The sequence below is a fragment of the Panulirus ornatus genome, chromosome 18, assembly GCF_036320965.1.
Source record: "Panulirus ornatus isolate Po-2019 chromosome 18, ASM3632096v1, whole genome shotgun sequence".
Lineage (NCBI taxonomy): Eukaryota > Metazoa > Arthropoda > Malacostraca > Decapoda > Palinuridae > Panulirus > Panulirus ornatus.
The window spans coordinates 53,467,917-53,480,416 of NC_092241.1; the positions used below are offsets into that span (position 1 = coordinate 53,467,917).

The following is a 12,500-nucleotide window of genomic DNA, read 5'->3' on the forward strand; positions in this document are numbered from 1 at the left end:
ACACCCTGCATATAACTTCAGGATACATCATCAACACCGTGCATAACTTCAGGATACATCCTAAACACCCTGCATATAACTTCAGGATACATCATCAACACCGTGCATAACTTCAGGATACATCCTAAACACCCTGCATATAACTTCAGGATACATCCTAAACACCCTGCATATAACTTCAGGATACATCCTCAACACCCTGCATATAACTTCAGGATACATCCTCAACACCCTACATATAACTTCAGGATACATCCTCAACACCGTGCATATAACTTCAGGATACATCCTCAACACCCTGCATATAACTTCAGGATACATCCTCAACACCCTGCATATAACTTCAGGATTCGCCGAAGCCGGGAACCAAAGCATCAAAAAAAAATATATAGACTCCGTAAATGTAATGGTGTTGAAACGCTCGGGAGTGGGAGCCTATCCCCTTTCAGCGGACGTAACCACAGGACACTGCGGTCACGGGTGAAAGTTGAAGAATCGGGACGCGATCTTGTGACTTGAGCAATTCATCCGAGATTTCCCAGAGATTGTCAGCACCTCGCGCAGGGGGAAGGGAAGGGAAGGGAAGGGAAGGTGTGTGTGTGTGTGTGTGTGTGTGACATAAATGCAGTGCAAATGAACGCGCATATTTCACAGAGCACATAATGCCCCCCCAACAATAAGGATTCGAACCAGGCACCATTTACGTGATTGCTGGGAACCGCTTACCACGTGAGTATGCTCGTCCCTAAAGGGGAAATAGCTATTCGATTACCGTCGAGTGTTAGCGTTCCCAGCATCACGCAAATAGTACTTCCCTGGGGCGGATGCTGTCTGAAATCTATATAACATACAGTAGTTGTGCCTCGAACATGGGGACTGATTTTGAATTCTGCGACAAGATCAGATCATTTCTAGTGCCCTCCGACCAATACTTTGGACGATAACTCAAAGAAAGAAAAGAGAGTGCACGAAGAGCAAAATTAATTCGGAGACTTATTTACCTTTCATGTTCCACAGTGATGAATATGTTAACAAGGACTGGGCATCGCTGAACGAATCATTTCCCAGTTTACCACGGTAATGAAACTGTTTACGAGAATTGGATATCAATGGCTGGATTACTTATGAAGGTGAATGACGAGTGAATTACCTACAAAAAGGCAAAGTTACGATACTTGACGAGTAACCAAGGCAGAGAACATTATGATGGATAATACGCTTACAGATCTTGTAATATGCGGCGAGAATCATCTCCGAAATCACAAATTTTACGACAGTCAGGTACATACTGTTGCTAGGTGTGGGACGAGCGCTGTTGGCAAGTCTACATTGGATTTGTTCATTATATCTGCACGAGTAACAGACTTCCAAGAGTATCTGGAGCCCATATATATATATATATATATATATATATATATATATATATATATATATATATATATATATATCATTTTTTTTTTTTTTTTTTTTTTTTTTATACTTTGTCGCTGTCTCCCGCGTTTGCGAGGTAGCGCAAGGAAACAGACGAAAGAAATGGCCCAACCCCCCCCCCCCCACATACACATGTACATACACACGTCCACACACGCAAATATACATACCTACACAGCTTTCCATGGTTTACCCCAGACGCTTCACATGCCTTGATTCAATCCACTGACAGCACGTCAACCCCTGTATACCACATGACTCCAATTCACTCTATTCCTTGCCCTCCTTTCACCCTCCTGCATGTTCAGGCCCCGATCACACAAAATCTTTTTCACTCCATCTTTCCACCTCCAATTTGGTCTCCCTCTTCTCCTCGTTCCCTCCACCTCCGACACATATATCCTCTTGGTCAATCTCTCCTCACTCATTCTCTCCATGTGCCCAAACCATTTCAAAACACCCTCTTCTGCTCTCTCAACCACGCTCTTTTTTATTTCCACACATCTCTCTTACCCTTACGTTACTTACTCGATCAAACCACCTCACACCACACATTGTCCTCAAACATCTCATTTCCAGCACATCCATCCTCCTGCGCACATCTCTATCCATAGCCCACGCCTCGCAACCATACAACATTGTTGGAACCACTATTCCCTCAAACATACCCATTTTCGCTTTCCGAGATAATGTTCTCGACTTCCACACATTTTTCAAGGCTCCCAAAATTTTCGCCCCCTCCCCCACCCTATGATCCACTTCCGCTTCCATGGTTCCATCCGCTGACAGATCCACTCCCAGATATCTAAAACACTTCACTTCCTCCAGTTTTTCTCCATTCAAACTCACCTCCCAATTGACTTGACCCTCACCCCTACTGTACCTAATAACCTTGCTCTTATTCACATTTACTCTCAACTTTCTTCTTCCACACACTTTACCAAACTCAGTCACCAGCTTCTGCAGTTTCTCACATGAATCAGCCACCAGCGCTGTATCATCAGCGAACAACAACTGACTCACTTCCCAAGCTCTCTCATCCCCAACAGACTTCATACTTGCCCCTCTTTCCAGGACTCTTGCATTTACCTCCCTAACAACCCCATCCATAAACAAATTAAACAACCATGGAGACATCACACACCCCTGCCGCAAACCTACATTCACTGAGAACCAATATATATACATATATATATATATATATATATATATATATATATATATATATATATATATATATATATATATCTTTTTTTTTCTTTTAAACTGTTCGCCATTTCCCGCGTTAGCGAGGTAGCGTTAAGAACAGAGGACTGGGCCCCCCTCTGTTCCTTCTTTTGGAAAATTAAAAAAAAAAAAAAAAAACGAGAGGGGAGGATTTCCAGCCCCCCGCTCCCTCCCCTTTTAGTCGCCTTCTACGACACGCAGGGAATACGTGGGAAGAATTCTTAATCCCCTATCCCCAGGGATATATATATATATATATATATATATATATATATATATATATATATATATATATATATATATATATATATATATATATATATATATATATATATATATATATATATATATATATATATATATATATACATATTTTTTTTTTTTTTTGCCGCTGTCTCCCGCGTTTGCGAGGTAGCGCAAGGAAACAGACGAAAGAAATGGCCCAACCCACCCCCATACACATGTATATACATAAGTCCACACACGCAAATATACATACCTACACACCTTTCCATGGTTTACCCCAGACGCTTCACATGCCCTGATTCAATCCACTGACAGCACGTCAACCCCGGTATACCACATCGATCCAATTCACTCTATTCCTTGCCCTCCTTTCACCCTCCTGCATGTTCAGGCCCCGATCACACAAAATCTTTTTCACTCCATCTTTCCACCTCCAATTTGGTCTCCCACTTCTCCTCGTTCCCTCCACCTCCGACACATATATCCTCTTGGTCAATCTTTCCTCACTCATTCTCTCCATGTGCCCAAACCATTTCAAAACACCCTCTTCTGCTCTTGCTATTGGAAAGGATCACAACTTTGCGCGTGATCAAGATATTCCTATGAGTCCACTGGGAAAATGGGAACTTATCGTGTTTCTTTTTCCCAGTGGACTCATAGGAATATACATATCTATCTATCTATATCTATCTATCTATCTATCTATATATATATATATATATATATATATATATATATATATATATATATATATATATGTGTGTGTGTGTGTGTGTGTGTGTGTGTGTGTGTTTCTTCTTGCACTTTGTTCTGGTGGTTGAATCTGTGTTGGTTTCACTTCATTTTGTCTTAAGACATTTCGTTCTCGTTCTTTCCGTCTCGACTATCTTTAAGATTAATCGCAGGTGGACACACGGGGGACGATCATAGCGCCATCCTTCAAGGCCATCATTAGTTGTTGTTCTTTTTGCAAGTTCATCAGCCTTGTCACGCGTTCTGAGCCCAGTACGTGAGGGAATCCGGAGAAAGTGGACTCCACATCCATCATGGGCAAAGTGGTCAGAGGTGTCGGTGGTCGGGTGGTGATGGCGTCGGAAATCGGCGTCTGGAATAAGGCGTCTGGAATAAGGTGCCTGAACAAGGCGTCTGGAATAAGGTGCCTGGAATAAGGGCGTCTGGAATAAGGCTTGGGTTATGGGGGCACTTGGCGAAGCATTCAGGGAGGAGGAGTTCGACAGAGGAGGCTAAGGTGAGGGGTGACTTCCTACGTCAGATTCACGTGGACTTGGACACATCGATGTGGTTGCGAGTCGGGCACTTGCGAAGTGAGAGTGTTCGCCAATGGACATAGGAATCAGAGGCCGAATAGCGAGTACTCAAAGGAGACCGGGGGGGTCGTGGAGAGTGGTGTCGTGTGGATGATCCCTCCCTTGAGAAGGTCCGGCACAAGAGGGATGAGAGAGTGACGGTGTGGTCAGGTAGGTACTTACTTGGAGGCCCGAGAACGCGCGATGACATACACCGAAGGTCACCCACTGAGGGGGAAATCGGGCATTGGGGTGAAGGGGAACGTCAGCAAATTAGTAGCAAGGGTTGAAAAAAAAGAAGAAGCTGCGTCCCGCTTGGTGTCACTCGTTGTTGTCATCATCATCTACGAGGCAGTGATGCATCAGCCGTACAAATGATTACGAACTTGAAGCAAATGCATACAACAAGAACATAACACACACACACGAAGTCAGCACGGACGGAGCCAAAGGCTCAGACACCTCTCTCTCTCTCTCTCTCTCTCTCTCTCTCTCTCTCTCTCTCTCTCTCTCTCTCTCTCTCTCTCTCTCAATACAGAGCACTGGCTTGGTAATGAAAGGCTGATGCAAGGAGGGGGGGAATATCCCACTGAGGCCAAACAATGGAAGGGGTTGCGGTAGGGAAGGTAATGACTTATCAGGAGGTAGTGGGGGTGTCCAGGTGAGGCAAGTCTGTCTCTCAGTGGAGGGTACAGGTAATGGGAGACGGATGGATAAGGCTGGCGGTAGTGGGAGGCGATGCCCCTCGGGGCAGGACGCCAGGGTTTCTGAAGGAGTCAATGTTGAATCGTCTTTCGCTTTCGTCACCCGCCAACAGTTTCGAAGTTATTACAAGCCATAACATAAACCAGTGTCCCAAGAGTACGTAAATTATTATAACTATCGTTCCACTTATCATTATCATTATTATTATCATTATTATCATTATTATTATCGTTATTATAACTATTCATGTTAAAGGCTCCAATCATAGACACAAGAGCTCAATAATAACCAGGACTATATATATATATATATATATATATATATATATATATATATATATATATATATATATATATATATATATATATATGGCTACAGAGATACAGAAGAGAGGATATAAAAGTACAATCTCAAAGGCAAGAACAGCGGTGGTATATGATACACACACACACACAAGCCTCCTCACATGACCTGTGTAATCGCTATCAGTCGAGGAGGGGACGGGTGCTCCTGCCAAAGTGTGGAAGAGGGAGGGTGAGACCCGACGAAGCTCGACCGAGACCACGAGTGTGGTGTCTTCACCACACCACGGGCGGGCTTGTGGCAGCCAGCAGAGCCGTCCCATGTACCACGGTGTAACGTGAACCCCATCCTACCTGGAGCCAACTGCTGCCTCAACCTCACCTCGTCTTCAAGCCTTCAACCTCCTTCAGTGCGGCTGTCGCACAGCAATACATTCACTCGACTGTATCCAAGCCATACAGCAATGCATTCCAACTGTATCCTAGCCGTACAGGAATACATTCAACTGTATCCTAGCCATAAAATAATACACTCAACTATATCCTAACCGTCAGGCAATACATTCAACTGTATCCTAGCCCCGTAATACAAAGAAGGTAGATTGTCTACTCACACAACCCCCCCCCCCCCCCCACAAAAAAAAATCAATCATAGGCGAACGCAGAAGTTATAACTACACCTACTAACACTCCTACTACGACTACTACTACTACAACTAATACAACTTCTAATAATAATAATAATAATGATGATAATAATAAAAACTGCAATCATTGCCCATACCATCTCAGCGACATACAGAAAAGAAAAAAATCGTTACAAATAGACCCGATCACCTTTAAACACCCTCCCCGTCTCCCTTTGGTTTCCAACCACCAACTACGATGATCAATGAAAAACAAAACCGTAACAAAAGCCAACCACAATTTGAAAATTTGACTTTCAACACATCGAAGAAATCATTCGCTGTGTGGCGCTCTTGACGAAGGAGTTGCCTTCTATCGGCCGATGCAGAAGACTCCGATACCACTAAAGTCGTTGAAACTGTGACTGGTGTATATATCAACCACAAGCTGAAGTGACAATATTATTGATTGACTGATCTGTGCCAGTGTCCCCGGCAAATCCATTGTGCCCCCTCATGCTCATCCTGTGAGCGGTAGCGCAAAAAGATTCCATAGTACTGCCATCCCCGACTGACCAGCGAGATCAGAGAACTCTGATCTTTTCTGATCCAGAGACGACCAAAACATACAGGCTTCAACCCTCCCTCTTTTACACGGGGAGCCAGACCCATCGAGGTTTTAACGGAGTCTTTATGGATTCCAATAGCAATTACGGCGGAGACAGATGAAGAGCACGTACGTGCAACCTGAGCCTCGAATCATCTGGGGACGCGTAAGAGAGACCCACCTTGTACGAACGACGGACACTCAACACGACGCGCACAGCCTCACTCACGTACGAAAGTCTGAGATCCACTTCCCTTAACTCTCTTCCCTCTACGCCCAGATAACTACAAAGAAAAAAAGAAGTGATCTTATAAATCCTTATATACCAGAGGATTGGGGTCAGTAATAGCCCTTAGCAAAGACGGTACTTAGGACCAATGGCTCTTACGAAAACCCCCTCAACTCTTTCACCAACAACCATTACGTCATCTCCGAGAGACCTATTTTTCTCTTTTCTTTCTTTTCCATCATCATCACAACGCCTCTTTGTCCTGGGGACGACGACGAATCTACATCTTCATCTACGTAAGATCCACCAGTACGACGGCAGAACTTTAATCACTTTAATCACCTCCAATGTGACATCTACCGAGGCGGGACGAGCGAAGTACGCCCCCAGGGCGTCCAGCGCCATTCCCAAGATTTTTGTCTTTAAATGCGTTACGCTTCTTCACCATGCGTACTGCCTTACGCAAGCCCTAAACACACACACACACACACATATATATATATATATATATATATTTTTTTCTTTCAAACTATTCGCCATTTTCCGCGTTAGCGAGGTAGCGTTAAGAACAGAGAACTGGGCCTTTGAGGGAATATCCTCACCTGGCCCCCTTCTCTGTTCCTTCTTTTGGAAAATTAATATATATATATATATATATATATATATATATATATATATATTAAATATATATATATTTATTTATTTATTATTTTGCTTTGTCGCTGTCTCCCGACTGGTACATATACGTGTACACACAGTCTCATGGGAGCAAGACACATACACGACGAACACCAAAAGGTACTTGAGTTTTTGACGATTATAAAGTCTTAAGACCTTTTAGGGATTAATGTGATGGACTATTATGGGTGGTTATGAACCTCTGGGTATTACGTAGCTCAGCCATTTTCTCCGGACGTGTATGGCAATGTCTGGAAAGCGTTGAGTATCAGCGGGGGGAGAACGAGTGCTTTGAAAAGCGTTATAACCTCCAACAGCCAGGTTCGAACCCGGGACCTTATGCGTGATAAGCGGGAGCGCTTCCTCCTACCACGCAAAAGATCCCGGGCTCGAACCTGGCTCTTGGGGGTTTGTATATTCTATGGAAGTGCGCGTTCATATGCACTAGCCCCCAGGTGTAGGATAAACAGCTAGGTAGAATGCAGACCAGGACTCGACCTTATGCTCTTCTAACTCTCCTCTAAACAACCTATTGAAAAAAAAAAATAATGTGGGTTCGACCCCTGGTCGGCGCGCGAATGCGTCACGCGCAGCAACGCTAACCGCTCCAACCGCAGTGGTTTCCGTCTTCGTCGACACCCTACAAGGGTGACATAACTTCCTCATTCTTCCCGAGGTTGAGAATGTTGCTCGCTGAACATCGCACTATATCATACCTGGCGGACCGCTGCAACACCCGTGCAATAAAGGCTTCTGTTGCCTCGTCACTCCAGCACCTCCCCATGTCCTCCGCTGGGGGGTAGGTGATACGTGGCTGTATTGTGTTGCTGTATATATATATATATATATATATATATATATATATATATATATATATATATATATATATATATATATAAATAAATATCACGTCTAAGAACGAGGAACAATAGCGAAGTTAACAGTTCTTGGGGACAGGGAGTTGAACAATAGCAGAAGTGGTATGTATGTTTCATTATTATTATTATTATTATTATTATTATCATTATTATTATTATCATTATTAGTACAATACACTGAAAAGCCTTTGGGTGAGTGAGTGACTTTTGCCGCCGTTGAATGAATCCTCGTCTATAACCCCGGATAAGAAGCGATGGGATGAATACAAACCTCGTCTGGATCACAGATGCAATTCCAGAGGCCCTAGATCACGGGGGCTGTTCCATGCTGCCGGAATGACATGGAGAGTCTATTCCAGAGGCCCTAGATCACGGAGGCTGTTCTATGCTGACGGAATGACACGGAAAGTCTAACTTAAAGTTCAATTCGACGTGGAGTGAATTATTCACTCCTGGAGGAGGCGTGGAGGGAATCAAAGGTCTGCCACGACCCTACCTGTGTTCCTCCATCCTGTTCGATACCTTTATGATAACTTTCTTATTCAGTGAGAAAGGAATGAAAAACACTTTTGCTGTAATCTGTCAGAAAACTGCGTGGAGAGGGAGAGATGAAGACTGCCATGAGAGCAGGGATAACAAACTTCATGAGTTCTGGGACTGGAAACTTTTTGGGGATCTGGAAATGGGGAATGTGTTGGGTCTGAATGTGGAAAAGCTTTGGGGTCTGGAAATGGAAAATTTATGGGGTCTAGAACAGGGAATTTCTTGGGGTCTGGAACTGGAAAAATCTTAGGGTCTGGAATCACGTTACGTCTAACACAGCATCAGACTGATAATCAACCAGTTACACATAGATCTGAATACATCTGCGAGTAAATCTACAATACCCAAAGATTCCAAAAAAAATATGTATACACACCATTTCGAAAGACTGCTGTAATCAAAGACGAACACCCAGACTCATATATTCGTTGAGAGACGGATAGATAGATAGATACAGAGAGAGAGAGAGAGAGAGAGAGAGAGAGAGAGAGAGAGAGAGAGAGAGAGAGAGAGAGAGAGAGAGAGAGAGAGAGACCTGGAACGCGTAATGCCCTCACCAAGAGTCAACAAGGAGACTTCTTCAACAACCGACAACGCGACATGAATGAAACACCAGACAAGCAAAAGCCTCCACCGAGGTCGCTTCAGAACTTCTTGAGGCTTGTCTGTGTCGACTTCAACACCACAAAGTTTGGGTCTGGAGAGCCCTCGAGGCCGGGGGAACACCTCGCCCGGTGCTCCAGCGGCGGCAGGAGAGGCAAACGAAGAGCACCAACCCCAACCCCAGGCGAGAATGATGATGATGTCGCCCACGTAGAGGCAGGCGGAAGATTTCACGATTCTCTCTCTCTCTCTCTCTCTTTTAGTCCTTTGACTGTACGGACGGGAGGTCTGTGTAATATATATATATATATATATATATATATATATATATATATATATATATATTCTTCCTGCTTCATTACTATCCTGTCTCCATCTATAGTGGTGGGTGGGGGAGGAGCCTTCTGCTTTACTATCCTGTCTCCATCTATAGTGGTGGGTGGAGGAGTCTCCTGCTTTACTGTCTCCCAGCTTCATCCTGCTACACCCAGATCCATCTTACAACACAACGGTCCAACCTTCTATACTTCGGTCTTTTCTACAACCATCTGGTCCACCCTACCACATCCCAGTCCTTACAACTACAACCTAGTTCATCTTACTACAACCTAGCCCAGCTCAATACACCTTGGTCCATCTTGCTACACCCTGATCAACATGAATACACTCTGATGTATTCTATCACACCCTGATTCATCCCAGTCGTATGTCACTGCACACAACCGGACCGCTATGGTTGATCCCGGTTCACCTCACGGCCCAAGGGTGTGGTTCACCCTGAACCTGACCTGACCTGACCTGACCTGACCTCCTGCTACGAACTGGTTGACACTCAACGTCTTGACTGACTTACGTCGATCCAGATATCAAACCGTATTGGTCAGCCACGTCAGGCCTGACTTGGCCTTTTCGGAGCCCCACCAGGCGGACCATGACCCCAGTCAGGTTACGGTAGGCGAGGTCAATTCCTCCGTAGGTCAACTGGTGGCCGGAGAGTGACCCACGATAACTGGAAGAAGCGAGAGGCCACAGAGGGTCTGATACCCTCCTCCGGGCTCTCTTTCAACCCAAGAGAAGAAGATCCAGTCCTCTTGGAACCCACAACTCCTCCTGTGTCCTCAGGATTCCCTCCCTCAGGCCAACACGTCCAAGGATCAGCGACCGACTTTCTGAGAGCCGCGTGGGTGAGGCAGGAGCCACTGTACCACCAACCCTACCCACCGCCCGCCACGCCACCAAGACCCTTTGTCGAGGCTGAGCCGTTGCTGCTCCTCAGTAGCACCCTGGAGGGTTCGCGGTCCTTTGAAATGCTTCATGGACTCCAGTCACGGACAGCGGTCCTCCTCGAGGCTTTCAGTGAGTAGGCAGTGCCACCACTTACATCTACTTATACTTAAAACTCCATCATTTGGAGCAATCAAATTTCTTAAAGAAATGGAATTACTTTACACAGTAATGGATGACTTTAACACCCATGGAAAACCGGGAAAATTATATATATATTTCTCTAACAATCTTTTACGTACATGATACACACATTTGTCCAGCTACATCGTGGATGAAAACTGGACCAATTATTGCTCCTCTCCCTGAAAGTGTACCGTGATTTTAATTCATCAAAAAAGAAAAAAAAAAATCATGTTGACTTCATTATTAAATATTACTGACCAATGACCATTCTCTGTACACATTGTTGACTTCCTCCTTCCGCAACCTATCCTTCAAAACATTACCTCTCTCACTTGACCTTTCCCTGCGTCAGATGTACGACCTTTCCCAGCGTCAGATGTGCGACCTTTCCCAGCGTCAGATGTACGACCTTTCCCAGCGTCAGATGTACGACCTTTCCCAGCGTCAGATGTACGACCTTTCCCAGCGTCAGATGTGCGACCTTTCCCAGCGTCAGATGTGCGACCTTTCCCAGCGTCAGATGTGCGACCTTTCCCAGCGTCAGATGTGCGACCTTTCCCAGGGTTGTATGTAAAGAGGCGACTGTGGCACAGGTATACTGTCCTCTCTGTACCACCGCTGCCACCGGAAACCTCACAACTCACCTGCGAGGGAAAGATGGATAAAATGTTACACAGGAATCTTAAGATTGTTGGAAAAAGAAAATTATTGAATTCAACAACCGAATGAGATCAAAGTTATTTACTTTAACAATCGTATGATCAATTAAAGGACATTAATTACCCTTGGAGTTGGATAATATCGTGTTCAAACACGTACGTTGGAGGCACCAGCCACGGACAAATGGTCACACATCAAGGCCAGTACTGAATTGAAATACAGAGACGATTATGATACGCAGGAAGAACGAGACAAGGGGGAAAAAGTATTGACGAAAATTGGAGGAAGGGGAAAGACCTGTCTTTTAACATGTGGTAAGTTACACAGTTTTGACACAGCAGAGGTTAATACCGAGTGATAAGGTACATAATTCTCAAGGGAATTTTAGATACTTTCTTATCTAATCTAATCCCTGATAACGATACTACTACTACTACTACTACTACTACTACTACTACTACTATTACTATTACTACTACTACTACTAATACTATTACTGCTACTACTAATACTATTACCACGACTACTACTAATACTACTAACACTACTATTACTACTATTACTACTACTACTATTACTACAACTACTACTACTACTACTGCCTACACCCCAAGTGAGGTGTGGTGGTCAAGTTCCAATGACATCCAAGTACAACTAAAACATCAAACCAGGTGCGTCACTGTGTACATCTCTGGATTCATAATATAAAGATAACTCTACGAGGACCATACATGCTGTGAGACGTGTAATGGTCTCCCAATCATCTTGAACACCCGAGGAACAAGAACTTGTTCACCTTGTTCTCATCGAGGGGTGGTAATAACCCCCCCCCCCCTGGCAGTTCATAATGAGCCAAAAGCCCTAAATATTCAACGTGTCCACTAGGTCTGCAATACACCACACCAGACGAGGCAATCATCGAAGACACGAGGCGTGCAGCAAGACACCATATAAACCACCCTCACATACACTCCCTCCCTCCTCCATCTCCTCCTCCTCTCGTCTGTACGACACCAGAGGTTTATCTCCACACTTCGCGGTAATATGT

The 12,500-nt window shown here is 44.4% G+C and overlaps 1 protein-coding gene across 2 annotated transcripts in view; it reads right to left on the reverse strand.

The window, feature by feature from the left end:
- The window catches only part of LOC139755104 (uncharacterized), a 607,993-nt gene that overhangs the window by 77,063 nt on the left and 518,430 nt on the right, over positions 1–12,500 (reverse strand). Inside the window, exon 3 of one of the 2 annotated variants that reach the window (XM_071673233.1) lies at positions 11,116–11,436. The exons of the other annotated variant lie outside the window; for it this stretch is intronic. Coding sequence (XP_071529334.1) covers positions 11,116–11,436 — 321 coding nt within the window. The remainder of the gene's footprint in view (positions 1–11,115; positions 11,437–12,500) is intronic. 2 annotated transcript variants of the gene reach the window in all.